Source organism: Coccinella septempunctata, chromosome 1, assembly GCF_907165205.1.
Source record: "Coccinella septempunctata chromosome 1, icCocSept1.1, whole genome shotgun sequence".
Classification (NCBI taxonomy): domain Eukaryota; kingdom Metazoa; phylum Arthropoda; class Insecta; order Coleoptera; family Coccinellidae; genus Coccinella; species Coccinella septempunctata.
In genome coordinates this window covers 30,425,528-30,453,151 of record NC_058189.1, presented here as the reverse complement: position 1 = coordinate 30,453,151, position 27,624 = coordinate 30,425,528, and the positions used below count along the sequence as shown (strand labels likewise).

At 38.8% G+C, this 27,624-nt stretch overlaps 1 protein-coding gene across 3 annotated transcripts in view; it reads left to right on the top strand.

Annotated features, from left to right (window-relative positions):
• Positions 1-12,869: 12,869 nt before the first annotated feature.
• The window catches only part of LOC123318393 (dynein axonemal heavy chain 8-like), a 1,393,903-nt gene continuing 1,379,148 nt past the window's right edge, over positions 12,870-27,624 (top strand). For 2 of the 3 annotated variants that reach the window (XM_044905020.1, XM_044905005.1), the window contains exons 1-2: positions 12,870-13,064; positions 13,111-13,270. In XM_044905020.1, coding sequence (XP_044760955.1) covers positions 13,142-13,270 — 129 coding nt within the window. In that variant the 5' untranslated portion in view covers positions 12,870-13,064; positions 13,111-13,141. The remainder of the gene's footprint in view (positions 13,065-13,110; positions 13,271-27,624) is intronic. The other variant, XM_044905013.1, reaches the window with a different exon arrangement.

Here is a 27,624-nt window from a genome sequence, read left to right as displayed (position 1 = left end):
GTACAAAAATTTACCCCAAGACGTTGGCTATCCTATCTATTAGAATTTTAATGTCCTAGAACTCAATGCCTTACACTCAGACGCAGATGGTATTATCTGTGTTGTTCTCATTTCATTCATACTTACTAGAAAGTTTTTACACTTGGCCCGGATTCGCACTCGCGAGTACGTGGGGACATCGCATTACTGAGTCTTCGCTGCAACCGTCCTGGCTACCGAGACTATACGATATACCTACTTGTAGGAACAAATCCATTATATTGTTAACTGATTTATGGAATAGTAGTCGATTAATACAGAAATACCATATAATAAAAACTAAAGTCTTAAAACTCAAACATAAATTATTTTATAATAGTAATTACTCAAGTATTTAGTCTTTGTTCATCATAACGTTATACATAATATAATATTCATAAGATATTCATATACTACAAAGCGGAAAAATGGAGTTTAGTGAAAAATAATTTTAAATTTTGGTGTTCATCGATATACATGTGTGTAGTATTTGGTCCATATTACGGAATCCTAGTGAATATCCGGTATGGACATTCAAAAGATGTCCCCACCGGATATCCACTAGGTATCCGTGATGGACGTTATACGGACCATGTAATGTGTATATGTAATTTGGTCCATATTACGTCCATTACGGACTCCTAGTGAATATCCGGTATGGACATTCAAAAGATGTCCCTACCAGATATCCACTAGGTATCCGTGATGGACGTTATACGAACCATGTAATGTGTATATGTAATTTGGTCCATATTACGTCCATTACGGACTCCTAGTGAATATCCGGTATGGACATTCAAAAGATGTCAACTTCCGTAGGTCCGAACAACAGCACGGCGGCTCATTAATATTAATCAATCCCCTCTTAAAATCAAACAAACTATTATAGATTTACTCTAAGATATTAAAGAGGACATTGTAGGTGAATTTTTCATAGATATACCAGAAGAAAAACTCCTGGTCGTGTGTGTCTATAGGTCTTCTAAGGCGGATGTGGAAACTTTTTCACAAAAAACTGAGGTAATGCTGGACAAAATATTTCATTACGAAAAATTTAAAAATTATAAAATAGTGGTGGCTGGCGATTTGAACGTGATGACTAGAAATAAAGAACGTCTCAACATGATTAATTTGTTCCAGGCATATAACATGAAGTATATAATGGAAGAACCTTCAAGAGTAACACCTACCAGCTCAACATGTATCGATAATTTCTTTTGTAATTTCGAAATCACTCATAAAATGACGAAAAACCTTAATCTGGGAGATCATTTCGGACAAATTATAAAGTTTCCACCTGAAAAGGAGCATGTGAACACAAAAAAGAAGACCAGTTTTCATTATCCTTCTCAATCTTCGGGTGAACTCCTCCGTTAATTCTTTCTTCATCTGGGTCTGATTGATTTTTCTTGCCTGTTTTATGCCTAGATACTTGTATGTGTCTCCTTCCTTTAATGCTTCAATTTCTGCACCTTCCTTGAGTTTGAACGTACCATCTTCTATTTTCCCTCTCGTTATGTTCAGCAGTCGACATTTTTCTAATCCAAACTTCATTTTGATGTCTTCCGAGAATCCTTCCACCATTTTCAGCATCTGTTGCATTTGTTCTTTGGTAGATGCGAAGAGTTTCAAATCGTCCATGTAAAGAAGATGATTCAGTTTCATCATAGTCCTACTGCCGCTCTTGATGGAAAATCCGTAGTCCGCAGAATTCAATCTATGAGACAAGGGATTCAGGGCCATGCAGAACCACAGAGGGCTCAGCGAATCTCCTTGGAAAATTCCGCGTCTGATTGGAATAGGTCCTGTAATGGAACAATCTGCTGCTTTCATTTGAAGACTAGTACGCCAGGTTGACATGGCGTTTTTCAGGAACTTAACAATATTGGGATCCACCTTGTGAATCTTCAAGATCGTCAAGAGCCATTCGTGGGGTATAGAATCGAATGCTTTTTTGTAGTCTATGTACGCAGCGTAAAGATTCCTCCGCTTGGAGAACGCTTGATTGCAGATAGCTGAATCAATTATTAGCTGTTCTTTGCACCCTCGGCTGTCTTTGGTGCATCCTTTCTGTTGCATGGCGATGATGTTATTCCTTTCGCAATGATTGTGAATTCGATTTGAAATGCACGATGTGATTAACTTGTACATCGTTGGAAGACATGTGATTGGTCGGTATCTGGATGGGTTTTCTGTATTCCTTTGGTCTTTAGGTAACAGGTACGTTGTGCCATGTGTAAGGAATTTTCAATGACATCATTTACTGCGGAGGTCAATTTATCATGCATAATCCAAAGTTTCTTGATCCAGAAGTTCTGTAATCCATCAGGCCCAGGTGCTTTCCAGTTGTGTAGTCCTCTGATAGCTGATTTTACTTCTTCAATTGCGATCTTGTCATGCTGCATCGGCTGATATTTTATAGCTTCAGATTTTTCATCTTCAATCCATCCGGTATATCCATTGAACTGAGGTTTCGTTGATAATTGTTCGGTCCAGAATTGTTCTATGGCTTCCTTTGGTGGTAACTTTCCATTTTCTACATCAGACGATGTGAGTGACCGGTAGAAAGTTTCTTCCGACTTTTCGAATGAATTATTGTCTCTTTTTCGGCTATAATTGCCATTATATCTCCTCAGGCGTTCTGCATACAGACTTAACTTTTGCTTCAGAGTGTCGAGGCAGTGGTGAGCTGTAGCATTCTCCGTCTCTCTTTCTTTGTGTGTTCTGTTTCTATCCATGATTTCTTTGGCAGCTTTCACAACCTTTCTTCCGCGATTGCCGTTCAAGTACTCCGTCAGTCGTCCAATGTCTCTTCTTAGTCTCTCTGTTTTGTGTTGAAGACACAAAACATGCCATGGTGGCGCATGTAATTTGTGTAATTTTGGACCATCGTTGTTGGTTCGACGAATTTTTGCCCCTATGGTTTTAGCCGTTTTTAGCGCTGCACAGTAAAAAACTAGATGGAGATATTCCAATGAACTTCCATTCTGTAGGTACTCAGGTAAAACGTCCTTATGTATTGAGTCGGGGAGGTGTTATTCGATGAAGAGGATCTGTTCCTTCCAGTTCGGCAAAGTATCTCCTCATCTCAGAGTCAACTTGTCGGTGGAGCTCATCCCTATCGTCCTGGTGTTCAGGCTCATTTGCTTTGCAAGATGGATTTTCAGTATCAATGTCTTCTGGGTGTTGTTGCCCAGGCATGTGAATTTCATCAGAGGTGTTGGTGTTTTTCTCTATTGCTAGCGGACGCTGAAGTTTTCGTTTAATTGCGACGATTCGTTGGTATTAGTTCATTTCTCAGAATTACGCGGTACTGGTCTGCCACTCGTTGTTCAGTGACATTGAGATTTGGGTAGGCGTTGCAGAATTCCTCATAGAGCCTTCTCCTATAGTTGTTCGTGTTCTGCCCTAGTCCCGTGATGGAGTTATATATGCGCACAATAGTTTCATTCATGGACGTTGTGCACTTCATGCGCTTTCTAACTAACCCTGCTTGGGTGAGCACTGGCTGAATAACCTGCGCAGCACCTTCAGCGGTTCGAGTCGGCAATTGAATTGGACTCGTTAGTTGCTGTTGTTGCTTTGGAGCTGTAGCTTCTTTTGCAGCAGGAGCCCGCTTCCTCAACATCCTGCCACCGACGTCCCGCATGCTGTCATGTCCAGCGCCGGTTCCAGACATGCCCTGACGATCCCCAGGCAGCGACTTGTTTCCGAGGCTTCTCGTATCTGAAAATTGGGATTATGATATTGTTCGACATTATCTACTAAGCTTAAATGTTCTTGAAGTGTGAGCACTTTCAGTTATACAGGGAATAGAAATAAATTTTTCAAAAACTTTTTTCTATTTTTTCGTTTCTGATATGATAGAGTATTCAATTTCGAATATATTTCTGTTCAAATCATATCAGAAAAGAAAAAGTATAAAAAATTGTTTTTGGAAAAATTTACTTTCATTCCCTGTATCCTGTATAACTGAATGTGCTTAGGCTTCAAGAATATTTTAGCCTCGATTTAAGCTCAGTAGATAATGTCGAACAATATCATCATCCAAATTTTCAATTTCAAATAGGTCCAATTTTCCAGTAACGTCTAATAGGCCCTCGAACTTGGTACACCTTATACATATGTCATATGTCCCAATTATCGACAGTGTCCCAATTATCGACACTTTCGGGTTTCTTTCTATATATTAAGAAAAATAGGGCTCTCATTAAAATTGTAATTCAACAATTTCTCTAATACCTATTTTCCTAAACATATCCTGAATTAACCGCCATTTCCTCCTCAAAAATAATTCCGATCAGTCGAGTGTCAGTCGCCGTTGAGTGAAGACTGTTTTCCTTACTGATGCGGGAAGTGCGAAAGCTCGACTTATGCTTCCATAAATCAACAGAATATTATTGAGGTATAATATGTTGAATTCAAATATATTTTTAGTAAGTTGATTGTCTTCTGTAATATTGAAAATTTGAAATTCATTTCATATTTGACCAATGAACAATTGGGGTGTCGATAATTGGTATATCGGAAATATATTGTGTTCTAGATATCGACACAAGTGTCGATAAAGGGGACACACAAGATTATTTTTGATTTGCTATTAGAAATTTCCAGCTAATGTTCCACCAAAAATTTTTTTGTAGACATCTTCAGTAGGCTCAAAATTTTCTATGTACTAATTATCGACATACTGTTTCATACTGTTTTCCGTCAAATTATCAATTGGGAGTATGAAAAGTCATGATATCGATTGTACGTACAACTATACTTCATTCAAATTTATTTTAGCAGTCGGTTGGCCATGAAATAATTTTCTCAAGTTTTTGTAACTAGAACGAAGTCAGGTTGGCACTCATGAAATGTCGTTAATGTCATAACGCCGTTGCCACAACTAATATCAATTTTTATTACGAAAATGCCGAAAGTGATTGAAAAAAGAAACAGGGGTTCAGGAAGTGCTATTTAGAATTCAGGTCCGCTCATTCAAATAGTTATACCCTGATATTCTAAAATCCACAATACGTCAGACGGTAGCGAACATATTCAATGTAAGAGAATTTATATAATGTTTCATCTGAATCTAAACGACCTATATTTCAGCTGGATATTTCCACAATCAGAAAGATTGTGAATGAAGAGGATGACAAAGAATTTCCTTCTATTGGTAGACCAAAAAAAGTGGTGGCATTTGAGAATTTTATGTGAATGTGAATGTGAAAGTTTACTACACGATTTTCGATAAATGTCATCGGAGAATAAGTTTCCTAAAATGGATTTTTCTATTTTTCATTTGACTTGTACTATAGATTGTAAATGTCTCAAGGTACTAATAAATACCTATAATTATTATCATTACATCAATGTATTAAGATGAATAGCCACAAATACGCGCAAGTTGCCCTGTTACTTGTTTATTCATGTGAAATTCATCTTAACTAATTTGAAACTTCCTTCAATTCATTTTACTTATATTGATGCAAGATGATTTTTGTTGAAGAATTTAACATTCTTGTAATTATCTGTTAATTCCTTCGGGAGATACCCATTCCCAACCACTGAATCATATGCATTTCATCTTCGGGTTAATATTTTTGAAATCTACAAATAATGTTGCATATTATCATCCATGTTATGTAATAATGTGAAAACTTTTCAGGTATTTGGATATGTATATTTCGATATTCCTCTTTTACATCACCGAAACGTCGGTGTTTTTGATGTAAAAGAGGAATATCGAAATATACATATCCAAATACCTGAAAAGTTTTCACATTCTACAAATAATGTTAGCCAAAGAAGATAAAACTCTCCTCAAGCTAGTGCATATTATGATATTATACTGATCTTTTGTATTTTCCATGCAAATAACTGGATTTGGTATGCCTTCAATCAGTTTGTATAAACTTCAATTATGTTCGTCACATATTTTCCGAAGAGATTCGACATTGTGGTAAACTACGTAATAACAGAAATAGAACGGGCAACATAGCGTTGATTTGAAACCCAAAAATGTTTTGACAAGCTTCATAACCCCACATTATCACAGAGTGAAATGTGTCAAATTTCCATGGCCAACCGGCGACTGCTAAAATAAAAGTGAATGAAGTATATATGTCGATACTGCGTAAATGTATGTCGATAAATGGTTTAACCTTTTGTTGGTGACTAAGACTCAATACATACGTTATAATTGCTATTTTTACGAAAAAATAGTTATTATTATTACAGTTTTGGTTTAATTATTAGCTGAAGGAAAGTTGAAAATTTCCCCAACATCAGTCGACAATCGATTATGATTCAGTTTTATGATTTTATTAACCATTTTTTCAAGTGTCGATTATCGGTACATTTATGTGACAGTTACTGGTTACCGAGCAAACACTGAAATCCAGTCACTGTACAAAAACTGCACATCGTTGCTTCACTTGGCTGCAGTGACGGTAATGCAGTAACTGCACCAAAAAGGACCGTATATGTCCCGGTGGACTGTGCAGTTAATGTACAGTACAAACTGTAGTTGCACTGAGAGAAAAAAAGCATTGTGGCAATTAAAAAATTTAATAAATATAGCCTCAAGTTGCTAAGTTAATAGAACCAACTAAATAATTGTCATTGCTTCCGAACTATTGAGACAATAAATTTTTTTAGTTGTATCAATTCAATTTTATTTGATTATATGTATTACTTCATTACTTTATTACAACTAATTCGGTTTATTTGACCCTACTAAAATAGTTTAATTATTAGAATCATCTCTCCTCTTCCATCAAATAATTCATTTGATTATCACAATAAAACCACTTATTTGGATCGGAGAACGCATTCAATTTTCGCAATAGAATCCCTGTATTACTCCAATGCAATTTGTCATGTTTGTGATAGGGGTGGTAGACAAAAAATTGATTTATGAAAAATTTTATTTATTGAAAATAAAATACATAAGGAATGTTCAAAACAATGAAAAACTCAAACTATCCTCCAACAAATAATCTATGATATATATAATTAGGATAATGAGGTTGTTTCCCTCAATACATATAATCATATATAATTATATGTGAATATATTTATTTATAAATCAAAATGTGAAAGGTGAAACGTTATATGGCTTGCAGTTGGGTCAATCAAAATGAAGTTTTCGCTAATACTGTTTTCGTTCAAGTCAGTAGGATAAAACGAAAAATCTTTTTCTGATAAATTCACGAATTCATCAAATTCAATCCAGTAAATAATATCTCTCACCTTTCAATTATAATTTTTTAGCAACCATTGCACAATAAGATAATTGAGATCATTGCCCATAAAAAATATATATTTAGGAAGTAAGAAAATATTCTAGAATGGTGAAGATCATTATACTCAAATCAGTTAAAACATCTGATCTCGAAGCATCTTCATTCAATCATTCCTTGATTCTTTTTTTCTTATACTCTACATACTTTGGATCGAAAAATAAGGAGAATTCCCGTATTTGAAATCAGTTCCTTTAGTCTGCTCATCCAGTAAATCGAAGTGTCATCAATACATTTATCTGTAAAAAAAAATCACTTATGAAAAACATCTATTTCCACTATATAACAACTATAGGTAATATTCAGAATAAAATCCAACCATATACATATACATAAACAACAGCAATAAGGAATCTTAAACATACAAACAAAAAACAAACCAGCCCAATAATAAAATAGCTCTTTTCGTGATATTTCATGCAACATCGGAAAATATTTTTGCCAAAACCAAAACCATGCTCTTGTTAAAATTGATACAGTCAACTCACCTTCAAATCATTTAATGAGAAGAAGAAATTAAAATGTCTTTGACTTTTCACTCATTATAGGTAGGTAGGTACCACCATATAGTCACTAGTTTTTCACATATTTCCGCGTATCGCATGTCGCATATACTTATCTGGCAGGAGTCTGGATCACTTCTTGGCGTAGGGTGTACCGGTGTAGCGTTGTCTAAGCAAGTGGACCGTTGAATTCGTTCTGTGCGAGCAGAGGGGATGGTGTAATAAAACCGATTATTTGGAAGAAATGTTCTATTCGATTATTGTAACTCTTTGTTTCATAACTGGGAAAATAATAAGTATTGGAGGAATGAACCTATGTGTTCGAAATAATTAACCAACTATATTTTTCAGTTCCTCATCACCACAAGGAAAAAGATGAGTTGGCAATATTGCATAAAGCTTATTGTAATAATTAGCCGATCGAAAAAAAATTGATGTATTGATCGAATCATTCGAAATTGTAGGTTCAATGGAACATTTAATCGAACAGAAAAATATTTTAATTGACACAATGCGCACCCTCCAACTAACAGATTTTAATTGAAATCTTTTTTCTCAGTGTGAGATACAGCCACAGCGGCACTTCAAAAACAGCGATGGTATTGCAATCACTGTACAGCAAGCTGTACTTCAAAAGCAGCAGTTAGGTGCTAAAACTGTACAGCAATTTGTGCTTTATATGATGTATGCACTTTGCAAAAACTGCACAGCTAGCTACACTTCAAATGCAGCAGTTATTTGCAAAAACTGTACAACTAGCTGTATTTTATATGCAGTTTGGTCCCTGTGCAAAAACTGTACAGCAAGCTGTATTTTATATACAATAGTCACAGTGCTCAAAGCTCAAACTGTACAGCAAGCTGCACCTTAAATGTAGCAGTCACTGTGTAAAAACTAGTGTTGAGCAAGCTGCACTTTAAATGCAACAATAGCTGTGCAAGAACTGTACGGCAAGCTGCACTTTGTTTACAGCAGTCATTATGCAGTAACTTTATTGTTACCCAGTAACATAATAAACCCTAGCAGCTACCTACGACAATCGCCGAAGCAGCGTAGTTCGTGCCTGCTATAAACGCCGGTTAGGTCCACGGTATAGAGTAGTGTGTCGCCGGTGGCGCCATCGTTTGGCGTATGCTGCACCGCAATAGACGTGTATGCTACCCTTTGATCGCAACCGTCAAGAGCAGTAATGCCAACATTTGGCTAATTCTGGTACCACCATGTTGAGATGAAGTATTCTTCTACCATGGATATAATCCATATTTTGGTAATGAAAGGAGTCTTCAATTATTGAATTAAATCTGTTTATGAAATGTCTCTTTAACGTTCATAATCGAATTTTTGACTTCTTGAAGAAGGTATATAGGTTTAAGGTTTAAGTTTCAGGAATTCCTATGAATTATTATTCTAGATTCTATTATTAACTCTATATCAAATACTCCATTTTTGAAATGAAGAATTGCAAATACATATAGTGCGCAGTCACTGGATATCAAATACTGCGTTTTGAAAATGCAGAATTATCAATACAGAAACTGTGCAGTTACTGTACATCAAGAACTGCGTTTTGAAAATGCAAAATTATCAATACAGAAACTGTGCAGTTACTGTACATCGAAAACTGCGTTTTGAAAATGCAGAATTATCAATACAGAAACTGTGCAGTTACTGTACATCGAAAACTGCGTTTTGAAAATGTAGAATTATCAATACCCAGGTAGAAGGGTGTTGTCTCGAAGACGTCTTCATTAGGTCTTTATTGGTCTTCGACGTCACTCGGACGTACAATAACGTCTCTGAGACGTCAATTCAAGTACGCTAGTAAGACGTCGTACAATAACGTCTCCAAGACGTCAATTCAAGTGGGCTAGTAAGACGTCACACAAAAGACGTCTGAATAACGTTATTCTTAGACCACTCTGAAACTTTAGAATTATAATTTTTTCAAGGATCGATATATATCGGACAGTTTGAATATAGATATGTAGATATGAAACATAAACGGATAACGTCCGTTAAATTATAAATCGCTATATTCATATCCTTTAGATTCAAGGAAAATGAAATTATTTGCAGTCAAAAGCCTGAAAAAAATATGACTAGCTATCCTGTTCCATTTATCCTATGTAAATGCATGTGTCAACGCCTTGATAATTGATCTTTTGCTTCATTTCCGTTAGTACATAGTCTTGAAAATAACTTTTTCTGACACACTTTTTCATGATACTCAATACCAATAATACCAACATCTTACACAGCCTCGACGGCCGTAACGGCAGCGCACTCGGCTAGGATGCCGGAGGTAGCGGGTTCGAATCCCGCAGATATCATAGATGTTTGTGGGTGTCTTGTACCTAGGATTTCAAATAATGTATGCTGATATGCTCGAACACAAGGCCAGGGGGAAGAAAAAAAACAATGTTAGTTTCATTTTTATCCATGAAATTCTAAAATTTTCTGAAAAATACTGACGTCCTCAGTACGTAAGAAAGACGTACGCAAGACATAAAAGTACCGAATAATCGTCTTCCAAATTCGTCTTCAAGACGTCACCGTAAGACGTCTTCAAGCTGTGACATATTAACGTCACCATAAGGTTTCACTGACGTCACCAAGTTGGTCTCCATACGTCCGAACATGACCAACCAAAGACGTCTTGAAGACTAAAATTTCTACCTGGGTACAGAAACTGTGCAGTCACTGTAGATCAAAAACTGCGTTTTGAAAATGTAGAATTATCAATACAGAAACTGTGCAGTTACTGTACATCAAAAACTGCGTTTTGAAAATGCAGAATTATAAATACAGAAACTGTGCAGTTATTCTACATCGAAAACTGCATTTTGAAAATGCAGAATTATCGATACAGAAACTGTGCAGTTACTGTGAATCAAGAACTGCGTTTTGAAAATGCAAAATTATCAATACAGGAACTGTGCAGTTACCGTACATCAAAAACTGCGTTTTGAAAATGCAGAAGAATCAATACAGAAACTATGCAGTCACTGTAAATCAAAAACTGCGTTTTGAAAATGCCGAATTATCAATACAGAAACTGTGCAGTTACTGTAGATCAAAAACTGCGTTTTGAAAATGCAAAATTATCAATACAGAAACTGTGCAGTTACTGTACATCGAAAACTGCGTTTTGAAAATGTAGAATTATCAATACAGAAACTGTGCAGTCACTGTAGATCAAAAACTGCGTTTTGAAAATGCAGAATTATCAATACAGAAACTGTGCAGTTTCAGTACAGCAATCTCTGTGCTGCATTCTGGTGGCACTTGTAATGCAGTATTTGTAAAGTTGCTGTATATTGTGTTTGTTGGGTATATTTTATTTTCAGTTACCAAAACAATTTAAAAATGTCCAAGAGGCTACAGTGTAAGGAAGAAGATATGGAGAATGCTGTGTCTGCCGTTAGAAATGGTATGCCAGCTTTGAGAGCTTCGAAGCAGTTTGGAGTTCCTAGAACAACACTTTCGGATAAACTTGCCGGGAGAGTTCCAATAGAGAGAAAAATAGGCCCCGGAACCGTACTGAAAAAGGAAAAGGAATCATGAAATGGATGTTTCATGTAGCCAAATGTGGGTTTCCCATCACAAAAGAAACTATCCTGGAAAGTGTCCAAATGCTTCTCAGGAAAATGAACCGCGACACACCATTCACTAATGACAAGCCAGGAAGGCACTGGTATGAACTATTTTTGAAACGCCACCCAGAGGTTTCCCAAAGGGTAACACAAAATTTAAATCCAACTGTTAAAAATATCAGAAGACAAAGGGAAAAACTTCCTGCTGTTGCATCTTCCTCCAGCTGGCAGGAATATTATAGACGAAGATTAGAAAAAAAGAAATAGAGCAAAAAAGAAAAGAAGACAGAAAATTAGCAAGAACAAGTAAAAGTTACATAAAACCAGAAAGGACGAAGAGAAGGAGAATCAGCATCTATCGAAAACGAATCATTACGATATAGGTGACCACGTGATTGTTGAATACGATAATGAATATTTTCCTGGTTAAATTATAGAACGATCGGAACAATCTTATACTATAAAAGTTATGGCAAGGAGTGGTAGAAACTGGAAATTGCCAAATCTCGAGGATATTTTGCAGTATGATTTTGAAGAAATTATTTGTATGACTGCGAAGCCAAAACTGTTGAACAAACGTGGCATATATGAAGTACCTGAAATTGAGGAATGAAGTCTTATAAATTGATAATGTACATACCAAAGTTTTTCTTTAAGTTAATTCGAGAATTCATATTTTATTTATTTTATACTGTTTTTAATATGGAATAAAATATATTTTGTTCAAGAGTTTTTCACTCACATTACACTCAAATGTAAAAATCTCCGCTTTCGACTTTTCAGTGTGTCGAACATTGGTCCTCTTACATGTCGACCATTGGTTATGCGTATTTTTCAGGTGTCGATAATTGGGACATCTGCTTTGCGTTCTCCTTGATTAAATTAAAATTATTTGGCCATTTCATGATTCGTTTTCTTTTCAGTTTATTCAAATTAATGGTTCAAAAATTAGGAAAATGTTTGTTGCAATAATATTAAAACTTCCTTCGAGTTCATAAATTATTTGTCATTGTCATTCTCACGAACGCACTATTGTGTCGATAATTGGGACATTTACCTTAAGATAAGATCTTCGACACCCCTCATTCCTATTCAAAATAAAGGGTTGTGCTTACCCCCCTCTAGGGGGTTGCAGTTACGGAGAGGCAAACAGCTGAAAAGTTGTCCTCACTCGAATCAGAAATCGACGGATCCGAGCGATTTTCAACATTTTCATCGTAAAGCCGGAAAAGTTCTAATTGGACCAAACTGTGTATATTTGACTACCTCTAATCACTCTTCTCCCAAAGATGAAAGACTACTCACGAATATACAATGCAAATGAAACACAAACCGTTCACCACGATGTATTTCGTGCTGCAAAACGAACGATGTGTTCAGATCACAAGGGAATTTTATTGAAAAATCATGCCAGCGTGCAAATTACTCAATGTCATATTAGAAAGTTGGCTCTTGAAATAATCTCAACTGTCAAAGTTGAATTTATATTTCATATAATATCTTCATTGTACAAGCGATATATATTCGAAAAAAATATAAGATATATTGGTTCATCAAATACGAAATTTCCTGCATGTGTAAATAGAGTATAAAATACTAGTTGGACGGAGGGAGCAACCTCCTTTGTTCTCTTCGTATATCAAGAAAATAATTTCAAGGTAGGGACAAAATGAATTTTTTTATGCTGTATCATATCTATTTTAGTTTTCAGTTCATTGAAAGAGTTCAGTCGAATATGGCCCATTTCAATGAAGATGATGACTTTTCGATGATGATGGGAGTTGCAAAACAGCTTGCTGCTTCGGGGAAAAGACAACAGAGCACAAAAGCCTTGGAGAAAGAGGAATCATTGAAAGAAAGAATCGTGAGTGAACTATTTGAATTCTCAGCGTATAAGGAATCAGTTTATCAGTTCTGGCAGCAAAAACAACTACCTCATGAATCACAGAAGATTTGGATGGGGATTAATCAACTTTTAAATATCCACATGATGAAATTGTGGATTTATATTTTTCTCCTTATGGTCCATATTTAAATACTGTATTCAATCGATAATATTCTACTGTTTACGATTCTGTATAGAGCAGAGCTGTTTCTACAAGAAATTAGTGAATTTTACTAAAAAAAACAGTCGAAATCTGGCCTTTCCCCTGGACCACTATTCAAAAGTATTTTAAACTTACTATACATAAATATATTATTGTTGAAACAATTATATCCCTTACATTCCCTAAACAATAGGTACAGTTGCATTTTTATCTTTATATATGGCAGATTTCAATTTCCTAATATTTTTCATAATCAGGTCCCCCGGACAACTTTAATATTACAGAATTGGAACTTGTTGATAATTGGATTGCGAAATAGTTGTAGTAATGGAAGAAAATTCCTCCTGTTACAGTGATTCATATTGTGTAATTGAATGTTTGAGAAATTATGCACCCTCCTTGAAATTGAAGAGAAAAAAAAGATTTATATATTATATATTTAATTTAGGGACAACTTAGTTGTCCTATAGACATATCTGGTTGTCTAATGGAAATGTTACAACCAACAATCTTAAAGAAAGTACTAAATGTACCAAATTCAGTAAAGTATCAGTAGCAGCAGTTTTAATGATACGGCACACCGGATGATAAAAACGTTGTACACGTTCTTAATAATAAACAACCTTACAACATAATAATTTTGAATCGAAAGGTCCAGGCCCGCCGTAAGCGGGCGTGTCCGACACAAGGGCGGCACGTCCAGGGGGGCGGCAAATCCAGTGAAGTTGAAATTTTTTTTGGATGTTCGGCTCATAGTCTTAATTTGGTAGTGAATGATGCAGCAAGTATTACGCAAAAAACTGTGAATTTCTTCAATATAATTCAAGAAATTTACGTTTTCTTTTCGTCATCTACAAAAAGGGGGTCTGTTATCTGTAAACATTTATCAAAGTTAAAATTAAAAGCTTTAAGTAATACGCGATGGTCAAGCAGAATCGATGCAGTTAAACCCTCACGATATCACCTCGAAATAATTTTTGATGCTTTGCTAGAAATATCTGATAATTCCTCAGAATGGGATTGTACTACTTTACACAAAGCTCATCCGCTGGCCTTAAACGTACAAAATTATTGATTTATTTGCTCGGTAGTAATTTGGTTTGATATCCTAAATGAAATTAATGCCCTGAGTAAAATGATGCAGAGCCCCACCATGAATACCCAAATTTGCATGAATTTGTTGAAGACGTTGATTGATAAGTTCAAACAATATCGTACGGCTGAACATTTTGAAATTGTGTTAGCAGAATCTTCCAAAGTGGCCCACGAACTCAATGTAGAAACAGATTTTCCACCAATCAATAAAATCAGACCAAGAAGAAAACCAACACAATTTCAATATGAACACAGTGATGAAGTTTTATCCGACCCAAAAACCAAATACCGAGTGGAGTTTTATTTTAGGATACTAGATCAAACAATCAATTCCTTGAAAAATAGATTCGAAGAGTTGACAACATTTTGCGACGTGTTTGGGTTTCTTAGCGACAACCTATTCGACTATTCCAATGTTGATTTTATGAAGTATTGTCAAGACTTGAATCTGAAGCTTAAAGATGATGCTACTAATGAATCAGACATTGACATTTATTGATTTGTTCAATGAAATTATTGCACTAAAATCGCATTTTGCAGAACACCAATCGAAGGATCCACAATCACTGTCACAATATATTCTTGGCAATGACTTAATTTCTACATTTCCGAATATAACAATAGCACTAAGAACACTACTAACATTGCCGGTTTCAGTTGGATCTGGAGAAAGATCTTTTTCAAAATCAAAAAATTATCAAGAATTATTTAAGATCCACTATGCTCCAACACAGATTAAGTAATTTAGCTATAATTTCAATTGAACACCAAATTTTGGATGGATTGCATATGACGAAGATTTCCCCGCTTTTCACTCAAGATCAGTTCAGGTCCCTCGCTAAAACTTGCCACTACCCCCCCCCCTCCGAATTGCGCGACCCTGATGTAGCGCCCTATTGGGGGCGGCATAACAGTATTTGCACGCGGGCGCTCAGACAGCTAGCGGCGGGCCTGGAAAGGTCTCGAGTCCAAGACTGGATGTCAACTGTTGGAATTAGGATGTCAATCAAGCATTAGAATGTTCATTTTTTCCGAGTAAAAACATAAAAGAAAATAGGTCTCATATTTTGCCATTGACTGGTGCATACCAAATTTTTTTTGGATGCTAAAAGGATAGGTATTCAATCTTTCTAATTTTCTGATAACATGTCAATCTTTATTCAAAATCGTGTGGCATAAAATATGCCAACAGATATCTACTCCAGCCACTTGAGATAAAACCCAAACAGAGGTTCGTGGAGCTTCTGTCATCATATTTTCATTTTTGCTGAATAACTTTAAGATTTTCTTCTTTGGTCGATCACTATTTTTTTTGCTTGAACATACCTGTTCTATGAGGCGCCGTTTGGGCCAAAAGAGTTTCAGCGAATAATTTATTTTTTTAGTCCAAATATACATATATCCTCGCCCAGAATAGTAAATATCACCGCAATTGACGAATATATCAACTAGAATAATTTATATATTTTAAGACATACTTTTGACCCAAATGGCGTGAAATCTGAATATTTTATAATTTGAACTATTCCATGTCGCCGAGAGCCGGCGCAGCCGATTCGAGAGAGAGAGAAATCTCGTAAATTGAGCTTAATGAACCCCAGCGTGGCTAGCTAATGACTAAAGAAGATTACTATTGTTTATAAGTCAATTTTCTTGATACAGATGCAATTGCGTGAATAGTATACAGGGTCTTTCACGAGGAACCTCACCCATAGTTATACGGGAAACTACTGAACGTATTTTCATGAAATTCAGCACTTATAAGTATTTCACGATGCTGATGAAATCTAAAATATTTTCAAGGCATGCGCACCTCCGGTTTTTCCGGAAATGACGTCAACTTCCGTTTTTCAAATTAGAATACCATTTTTTTATTGCAGAAATAGATTCCTTAGAAAATTTCAAGTTATTTTGATGTAACATTTTTCAGTTTTGGTAGGAAAATTCTCTCTGAGCGGGAAAATTCGAAAAAAAAAACGAAAATAGAGTTCCGCTGAAACAAGAATAACTTCGAGGTTTTTGGATGGAAAACTTTCATTTTTGGGATTTTTCAAGATGTAAGATTGATGTATCCACTTTAAAAATCGAAATCGCGATTCATGATACAGGGGGTGAAAAAATCGCTTTCAAAGTTAGGGATGACAAAATCGTGAAAAATCAATTTTTTCAAATTATAACCCCATTTTTTTATGGCAGATATTGAATCTATGTTAAAAAATAATGTGAGTGTATGCATCACACCCTTGCCCTAAAATGGATATTTTCTGAGTTATTCAAAAAAAACTGTTTTTCGTCTTGAATTTTCAGCTATTTCTATTCCTTTCACGCCAAAAAGATGAAATTTTCAGGAACTGTTATTTGAACCATGCTGTAGATTTTTCACCCCTTCTTGAAACCGACTTCAAGTTACTATTAGGAGAACCATGGCAAACTCTCGCAGTTATAACTAGAGAAGATGCTCAAAGTTATGACCGTTAATTTCGTGCGTTGCTCTTCTTATTTCATCGGGAGGAAGAGATCTGCAGAAGTGTTTAAAAACCAAATTGAGTTTCAAAACTATGAATCTAAAAATCTAAACAAACCTGAACGCATTTCTGACTCGTTCTATGCAGTCCTCTTTATCAGTCAGGGGAGTTGAGTAGACAATATTTTTTATCCTACCCCAAACATAATAGTCTAAAGGAGTTAAATCGGGAGTTAAATCGGAAGTTAAATCGGGTCCACAAAGTTGTGGACCATTGTTCGCCAACCATCGATCTTCAAATAGCCTGTAGAGGATATTTGACACATTGAGTGAATTGTGTGGAGGCGCGCCATCTTGTTGATACCATGAGTCATTATGGTTCTGTACTAGCGGCTCAATTATTTCAGTCAATATGTCAGAATATCTATCTCCTAAGGGAGAACATTCTTTAAATGATGCAAACATGTGTAGTGTTCTATCTTACCAGTTAAAGTCCCATCATAAATGTGAACATCGAGAAATGCATTTTTGATGGCGCAAAAAACATTGAAACTCCAGGTCTCTTGAAAGTTCCATTGTCTGAAGAGGTGGTTGTTCTCTTCATCCCAATAATGACTATTATGCCTATTGAAAGAACCATTCTTTGTGAATTTAGATTCATCTGTCCAAATTATACAGTCCAAAAAGTTTTCATTCTCTTGAAATCGAATCATCATAGCTTCGCAAAACTCTGTTCTCCTGACGAAATCAGTTTTCTTCAAATGCTGTACCCTATTGAATTTATATGGGGCATTTTATGTTTTTTTAATATTCTTCAAACACTCGATTGAGATAATCCCAGATCAATCTCGGCATCTTTGAGAGAATTTTGAGGATTCACACGAAAATATGCAAGAACTGTAATTTCGTTGTTCTCATCTTCTACTACACTTTTTTCTCTGTGTATAGTTTTCTTAACGAAAGATCCGACATTTCTCAAGTTTGTCATGGTTCTGTTAATGGTATCTCTCGTTGGTCTGGGTCGGTCAGGAAACCTCTCAATGAACAGTCGAATCGTTCTATCTACAACTTTATCACATTCTCCATGAAGTAGAATGAGATTCAAATAATCTTCATTGGTAAAATTAGGCATAGTGATCGATTTTATAACTTAATAAGAATTATCGCCAAATTAATAGTAAACACAAAATGCTACTGAATAAAGAGGAATTTGGCAGATGTAATTAATGATATCTATCATTAAAAAAAAAAGAATGTAAAACATGGTAAGTTTTTGCATATGGTTCATAAGGAATTATTTATTTATCACTGGAGAGAAAACCGATGGCCGATTAGTTGAAATAAAGAGGTTACCGATACAAATTCGAATCAAAATTCGCCATCTATTTAGGAACAACCTGTAACTTTTTTCTCTTGCATATTAGGGTAGTAAAATCTAAAACATGGTTTAAGTAACAGTTCCTGAAAATTTCATCTTTTTGGCGTGAAGGGAAAAGAAATAGCTGAAAATTCAAGACGAAAGTCAGTTTTTTGTGAATAACTCAGAAAATATCCACTTTAGGGCAAGGGTGGGATGCATACACTCATATTATTTTTTAACGTAGATTCAATATCTGCCATAAAAAAATGGGGTTCTAATTTGAAAAAATTGATTTTTCACGATTTTGTCATCCCTAACATTGAAAGCGATTTTTTCACCCCCTGTATCACGAATCGCGTTTCGATTTTTAAAGTGGATGATTCATCAATCTTACATCTTGAAAAATCCCAAAAATGAAAATTTTTCATCCAAAAACCTCGAAGTTATTCTTGTTTCAGTAGAGCTTTATTTTCGATTTTTTTTCGAATTTTCCCGCCCAGAGAGAATTTTCCAACCAAAACTGAAAAATGTTACATCAAAATAACTTGACATTTTCTAAGGAATCTATTTCTGCAATAAAAAAATGGTATTCTAATTTGAAAAACGGAAGTTGACGTCATTTCCGGAAAAACCGGAGGTGCTCATGCCTTGAAAATATTTTAGATTTCATCAGCATCGTGAAATACTTATAAGTGCTGAATTTCATGAAAATACGTTCAGTAGTTTCCCGTATAAATATGGGTGAATTTCCTCGTGAAAGACCCTGTATAACATTACTAGCAAGGTAAGAGTCAGTTACCTCCTTGAGCCAGTAAAACCCGTTACCTTGCGTGTATTGTTTTATATTTTATTTGTTTCTTATTTTGTTAAAAGGTTAGATAAATTCCAAAAAAATCTCAATAATTTGTCGCAAATGTCGTAAGATATGGAAGCGTTGTCATTACTGATTACTGATTACTGATTGCTGGGTGTGTTGGACGGATAAACCCAAACCTGCCACTGCGACCAAGCGGTCTATTGTAGCACACAGGCAAGCTCATAGAGCTAGATCTCTTCCTCCAGTTCCATCCTGCCTAAAAAGGAGATGATGTCGGAGGGGAAGTGATTCTTGAGTTCCTCTAGGATCATCTTCGGAGAACAAAAAACTCCATGTCTAACCCTGTCTGCCGCCGGCAGTCACACAGGATGTGCTCAATTGTCTCGTCCTCCTCCAAGCATAGTCTGCAGAGTGGGTCATTGACGATGCTGAGCTTTTCGAGGAGGGCTCTGAGTCTGCAGTGTCCTGTGAAAACCGCCATTATAGATCTCAGATTAGTTCTAGAAAATCCTAGCCAACGACTGGTGTATGGGTTGGCTGGCACTGAAATAGCCCTATGCGAGTGACGCAGTCCAGGACGGTTGCGCCAGTGCTCCAGGACCTTGTGCCTTATCCAGCTGTTGTTTCGGTCCCTGATTAAGGAATTGGAAATTCCTATACTGGATTCCGGGCCAATGAGCGTTGATGTTGCGCCTTCTCTGGCTAGAGCATCCGATGCATCGTTGCCACTGAAGCCAGAGTGTCCAGGTAGCCAAATCAGTTGCAGTCTGTTTGAACTTCCCAATTTGGAGAGTTTAGATCTGCATTCGAATACCTGTGCCAAGTTAAATTTGTCTGCTGCGAGAGATTTAATCGCAGCTTTTTTATTGATCTGTCCGCCCAACCAATGTTAAGCAAATGGTTTGAGCACAGATCAATGCCGAAGATTTCTGCCTGAAAAGCTGTCGCCGACTTTCCCAGACTAGCACTGAGTTTAGTCAGCGGTCTACGGCTGTAGACTCCGGCTCCAGATCCCTGACTGGTTCTGGAGCCATCAGTAAACCAGCAAGGTCCTTGTAGATAGAATTCCTTGTGACGGAGCCATTCGTCTCTGCTTGGAATAAGAGAACTGAAGGTTCCATCCGTGCTGGTTCTAGTGATTATTTGATCAGTTCTCATGCCCATCACCTCGTCAGTCTCCAGTTGGACTGACAGACGACTGGGCACGAAAGTGAGTTTGTCAGGCTCATTCACGGTAAGGTGGTGAAGCCTGTGGGTTGCTAGTCTTGCCTCTCCCTGGACAAAAATGCGAAGGGGAGGGAGGTCTAATAGCATCTCCATGGACGCAGTTGGAGAAGAGCGGAATGCCCTCGAAATCATGAGGCATGCCGTTCTCTGGAGTTTCGAAAGTTTATTTTGGGTTAGAACGCGTTCTGTGCAGGACCACCAGGTGACACAGCCATAGGTGATCAATGGTCTGATCACTGTGACGTACAGCCAGCGGAGCTGCTTCGGCGCTATCCCCCAAGTCTTTCCACAAATCCTTTGGCAGGCCCACAGGGAGTGCCTGGCTTTGTGGATGACATTTTCCACATAGGAGTTCCATTGAACCCAGTCAACCAGTTTCAGTCACAGGGAAGTTGTTGGGAATTACTACTGTGGAAATGCGACTTCACAATGTTGATTTAAAAAAAGGCCACCAGTACTTACTGGAGAGTGCTTAATGTCCGCAACATCGCATATCGCGGGTAATTACCCAGTACATCACATAGTACGTGTAAAAAAAGCACCATAGACAGCAACATTGCGACTTCTCATTTTGGAGGTTTTTGGAACGATTATTTTGACAGAATAAACTACCATAGTGTATCCTCTATTGAAGTTAAATTTATGTTCAATTTGATAATTACCATCGTGGCAATCAATTTGCACTCTATATTCGAAGCGTTCCGAGCAAAAGTGACCCAAGCTACAATTTTTCTGAAATTGAATTAACAGTAAGAACTGCCTAAAAATGAATCAAAATTTATATACTCGTATACTTGGGCCTCTTCAGCTCTGAACGCCTCATTTTTACCCTGTGTTTACTCTTACCTACATATATTTCGCATTCTGCTCTCATCCTCAAAAGGAAAATTGAACAACTATATGAATTACTGATATCTTTTTATTCAAGATTAATATGTTTCATACAAATCCAAATATATAACATAAATAAAGTTTATCTTGTTATAAATCTTCATTCCACTTCAGGAACGGCATGGTCCAGCTGAAGAAGAAAAAATCAGAGCTGTATTGATAGTAATAAATTGAGTGTCATGAAAAATCGAACAACAGTAAAAGTTGTTTTTTTCCAGCACAGTATCTAAAATAATAATTTGAAGTTCTATCGATGATTCAAATCAATTCCAAGTTTGATTTTGAAGGTTGTGAATGTCACTTATGACTTAATAATCACCTAAATTCATATGAGGTATGTTGAAAGTTGAACGTTACAAAGGTGCAAAAATGGGGAGGATAAGAGGGCCAAGAAGTGATCATGATATAGTCATTGTTTCAATAGGTTATATAACTACTCACCTTTTACTGCACATTAATTAATCAATCAACGTCAAGTTACATTTAACTAAAACGAAATTTAATAATAGATGAACAGCTCGGTTAAAAAAATTATTCTCAAAATTCATTCATGAAGATTTTGTTTGTTTATTCTCTCAACACAACGCAGTCACAGCACGAAACACGAATAGTCACACCACGTTTTGCATAGCGGGATTTAGCAAAGATTATAGAGTTAGGTTAGGTTAACTCTATAATCTTCGGGATTTAGGTTATGAGTTAACCTCGAAACCACGTGTTGATAAATAGAACATTTCAGACAGTTACTGAAAGTTTTTCTTAGAGAAGTCGCTAGGTAGAGTTCATCGAAATTTATTCACAACACATCATTTCATGTTCTAAAAATATCACAGATTCAATATTTCAAAAATATCAACAGAGAGAAGTCGCATAGTAGTAGCTATGTTCACTTCATCGGAACATCTCGATATGATGTTTCATGCAACCACTAGGGATCTAAAGTTGAGGAATTCGCAAACTTAACAATATGCGGACGTTAATGTCCACAATGTGAAATCTCAAGTACATCCATGAAAATTCTCAAAGAAGCGCTTCAATGCGATATTTTTGGGTACTCCCTGCGACTTACTGTTACATTTCTGGTTGACTGGGAAGCTTCCTGTCTAGTGTGATGCCTAGATATTTGGCCTCCTCTACGAGTGGAATGGTCTTGCCGTAGAGAGTTGGACGAGAGTTTTGAAATTTTCTTCTCCTGGTAAAGGGAACGATCTAGGTTTTGCAGGGGTTCACTCCTAACTGCACCCCATCACACCAACCCTGAATTACTGTTAGTGTTTTCTGAAGAGCATCTGAGATGATTACATCGTCATTCCCAACAGTAAAATAACTATATCGTCAGCGTAAGCCTGAACATATACGTCAAGCGAGCTGATGATTGCAATTAGATCATCAACCAGAAGAGACTAGAGAAGGGGTGATAATACACCGCCTTGCGGGCAACCTCTGCCTGCTTTGAATCTAAGCGCTTCGCCGCAAAGCGTGGTTATGATATTTCTTGAGCTCAGAATTGTGCTGATCCAATTCGATATGGTAGGAGGGACACCTCTAACCTTGGCAGCCCTCACCAGAGAATCAGTAAGGGCAGCATTAAAGGCTACTCCAATGTCCAGAAAGGCAGCCACTGAAATCTCCTTGGAGTTGAGAGATTCATTGATCCTGCCGACAAGATTATTGACGGCAAGATCCGTGGATTTGCCTTTCTGGTAGGCATACTGCTGAGCACTCAGGGGATGCTTCCGTAGGATCACCTCTCTGATGTGCTCATCTAGTATCTTTTCAAGGGTTTTCATCACGAACGAAATCAGACTGATCGGTCGGAATGATTTAGGCTGTGAGTCCATTTTTCCCGCCTTGGGAATATAAACGACTTTAATCTTCCTCCAGTTGGATGGTATGAAATTCCATGCCAAACTGGATCTGAAGAGCCCAATGAGGTAAGACATTAAGTATTACAGTCCGTGCTGAAGTACAGCTGGAAATATTTCATCGTCACCCGGCGCTTTGTATGGGAGAAAGGATAAAACTGCCCTTCTCACCGCTCTCGCAGTGACAGTTTATTAACAAATGTCCAGCATTCCTTGCTGGGTCGTTTAAGGCGACTAGTGAAGTTACCTTCTTCCGCAACTGCGGAATCAATCAGTACGTGATCCGGAAAATGAGTGTCAGCCATGATTTTAAGGGTTTCTATGGTCTGAGCCGGAGGGCGTGTCAGAAACCCTCCAGTCAGTGATTTTAGTGCTCAGGTATTGCGAGCAGAGCGTGATGTCCAGTACATCAGCCCGATTTTTCGTAACAAAGGTTGGAACAGAGCCCCGATTGAATACAACAAGCGCTTCTTCTAAAATGAAGTCGAATAGGTACTCTCCTTTTTCGTTGATGTCCGTGCTTCCCCACGTGGTGTGGTGGGAGTTGGCATCACAAGCAACGAGGAGTTGAAGGTTTTTCTCCCTGCAGTAGGCAACTAATTTTCGCACTTCGTTTGGCGGGGGGAACATGGTGTCACCAGGGAAGTAGGCAAAACAGATAACCAGTTCTTTAGTGCCTGTTTCCATAGGGAGTTTTACCAGGATGGAAGTTACATCTCTGGAACATAATTCTGTAAGTACAAAAATGTCAATAGTGTTCCTGACAAAGATACAGGACCTGGGTGATTCCCCAGATCCAAGTGATATTACCTTGCCAGGAAGGTTACTGAGGCCGTTGATTCTGCCTCGGGAAGTAACTGTATGAGGGCGATACCTATCCTCTCATCCAGGATGCGTTTTCCAAGGAGGTAGGATCCAGCCTTGGAATGCTGTACATTAGCTTGTAGGCATTTGAAGAGCTGCGCCATAGCTCGATGTCACAGCTTACTTCTTCCTCCCCACCACCGGCCCTTTCCTGGTCGTTTTACCAGCCTTGGGAAGAGATCCGGTGGGAAGGGATGCCTGCGGCGCTTTGCTCGTAGAGGGAGCAGAGTCAGACCTCTTTCTCTCATCGGGCTCACTTTTGGAGGTGCCGGCGGAGGTGGAGGGATCAACCCCTCCTTCCTCTTTGTTCGTTTGGGTGTCCGACTCTTTGTCAACACCCATGCCCTTCTCTCTGGTCCGGAAGGTAACCCTTCCGAACCCATAGTAGGGCATCATGTCAAGGGCTTTAAGCCTAGACATGGAGCTCTCATCTACAGAGAAGGTCCATGTCCGGCCCGGCCCTGAAACCTGGTGGTGTAACACCGCCCAGTTCTGGGTTCATCACACTCAGACCTGTCAGCACCTCATCCTGTGAGGGTCGAACTCCTAGTGGAGGGTCAGGGATGTATGCTACGTATACGTAGGGCTTTGGCAGCTCCGTTCCCTGGACGATGCGAAGGTTGGCCCCATCCCACGGCTTGATCTGCAACAAGCAGTTGCCAAGCCACGAGACGGTAGCCTCGTCCGCACATCTGATCATAAGCCAACCCGGCTTATGAGTGCAGCTCAAGAAGCGGATCACCGCTCCTTTTTCCTCCTTCCTGAGGGTATACCTTAGGATGGCGCCCTGGAGCAGGTCCAGCTGCTTGGCTGACAGCTTGGTCAGCCATCCTCAGCGCAACCTCTTTGGAGTTTTGGCAGCAGGTGTTGGGTGGTTTGGTTCCCTCTCCTTTTCTGCTGCCTTTTCGGCGCCATCACGGAGAACTGCCGCAAGTGCCGACTTGTAGTCGACACCTGATTGCAGCAGCCGTTTCAGGCGCCTCTTGGCTGCTCCCGCCATTCGCCTGCGTTTGGAGGTGAGATTAATTTTCTCAACCTCCTTAGCGACTTCAGCGATCGCAGCCTCGGGGATACCCTCCCCTAGGGCGGTTCCGGATTTCTCCTCCGCGCCTGGGGTTGGGTTGATAATGGCAGAATCAGGTTTCACCCCGATTTCTGCGCATTCCTTTTTCGAGGTTTCGGTCGTCGAGATAGGATTGATCCCCGTCTCGACTGGTTTTGGTGTTTTTGTTTCTTCTAAGTCAGAATCCATAAGCGGTCCCACGAGAAGGGAAGAAATAAAAGTCCGCCAGGATAGTGCTCCCTTACCCTGGTAAGCCATATTGAAACAGGAGGGCGGCAGATGTCCGGAATTCGCGTATTAGGAGCTCATCTTAACCCAATGAGCTACTCAAAGAGGAAGTTCTTCAGCATAGGATGTTCCACCTTGAACTAGGGGGTTTTTGATGAGGTTGTCTCCTCTCGATCCGGCCAATTAAGACAAGATCCCCCGCAAACAAGTTTGCATGGTTTTTCAACTGCCGCCAGTCTTTGACTGTCCGGTTAAGTTAGCGCTGTTAATCCTGTGCAGGCCCCGACACTACAGCTGGGCAGGAGGAGTTGGTCCGCAGTCGGATTTTGGAAGGCTACCAGTAGTGTTTTTAAGACTACGAGCCAACTTATAGTCCCACAGTCCTCAGCTTCATTTGTAATCATCAGCAGAAGGACCCCTCCTATCCGCCACCTGGAGACGCGCCTGGTTGGTACTTCACCCCAATGCCAGGAAGCGTTGCTATGAACATGTCTGTTTATTTTTCTTTACATTTTTTTTGGCGAAAGCGAAAATGAATGTACCAAAAGAAATTATTGAGGCAGCCAGCAGTGTAGCTTCAAGTTTATTACCTGCAAAATCAGCTTCAACTGAAAGAAGCATTTCTGCCAGTTAACTACGAGGAGAATCTGTTGAAGGAAATAAAAAGACGAATACAAGGACCTGAAGAAAAGTTGCTTCTGTATGTTACCCGGATGCAGAACTTATTCCAGAAACTAACCTATACAAAACCATCCGAGGTGGAGCAGATCCGGCTTATCCGACAGAGGTTGATCCCGCCCTTACAACAGGCCTTGGACTTCCAGGAGACCAAGACTTATGATGAACTTCTCCGTAAGGGAAAAGTTTTTGAACGGGTCCAGTGGCAGATGAGCCAGTACACCCGGCCACCCTCAAAACTAGGTTTCGTAGAGGAACCTCACCTGACGTACACTCCCCGTCAACTGAACCGATATCAGGCAAGTTTTTCTATGGATACCGGAGAACAGGTTCGCCAGACAACTGATCGCAGGGAATCAGTCCCGCCGACACCAGCCAACCGGACACGAATTTCTCCGCCGGGGGAAAGCCGTCCACAGCCACACCGATCCAGAGAGTCAATAGTCCAGCAACAGGAATCACACCGTCCAATTCCTGGAGACAGGTCCGAAGGTCGATCCGGAACTTCAACACCGCCACCCCGCCGTCGAGCCGAAAATAGACACACTGACCGGACCGAATCATCATCACGGAGGAGAGTGTCCTTCCAGACACAGTGTTTCCGATGTGGTGGATATGGCCACATGCGTCGAGAATGTCGCAGGCCACCGAAAATCTTCTGTTCTCGATGCCAGAGGGAGAACATTCTCTCACGAGATTGTCCCTGCCGTCCGGAAAACTAGACGGAGGTATGGAGAAGGAGTCGACCATATCCCCCAACACACTGACTCCCATGACATCGACTGCCTGGAATGATAACCGACCGCTTGTCGAAGTTAAGATAGCCGGAGAACACTACAAAGCATTAATTGACACGGGAGCCACGAAGAGTTTCGTAAGTCGAGAGGTCGCAAAACAATGTGGAAGCAAAGGAATCACCGGACAACATGTTGAGAATGGTTTCGTGGTGGTTGCAAATGGTCAACCCACGACAACACCCAAACTCTACACTACCGCCGTTCACCTGGCTGATTATTCCTTGACCGACGTAAAATTTTTGTTGGTGCCTGATTTACCAGTTGATCTCATTCTAGGAATGGACGTATTAGGAAGGTTCAATTTTTCCATTAACCTCAGTACCGCGGACTGTTACCTGGAAGGTCGACTGATTGCCAAACCAACACCGAAAATTCAAGGAACTGTTGAGGTGCAGGGCCGGAGAAAATCCTTGAATACACCTGCGGACAACCCGTCACCTAAACCGTTACCGTCCGTAGAATCCGTATACCTGGCCGAAATAGAAACAACCCACTGCAAATGGTACAACAAAAAGTTACGGGAGGTGGAAAAAGACCCAGCAAATTTTCCTGACTACGCCGTTGAAAATGGAAAACTGTTGCGACATTTCTGGGACTCATCCGACTTCACAGAAGATGGAACCGGCCAACCCTGAAAACTATGTGTACCGACCGAACATCGAACAGAAGTACTGCAGGAAAACCACGACTCAGAATTAGAACATGGGGATTGCCAAAACGATTGCACGGATAGCCAGAAACTACTACTGGCCAGGGATGTTTAGAGACATTGCGAAATACGTGAGGAACTGCACATCGTGCCAAAAGTACAAAGTTTCGCA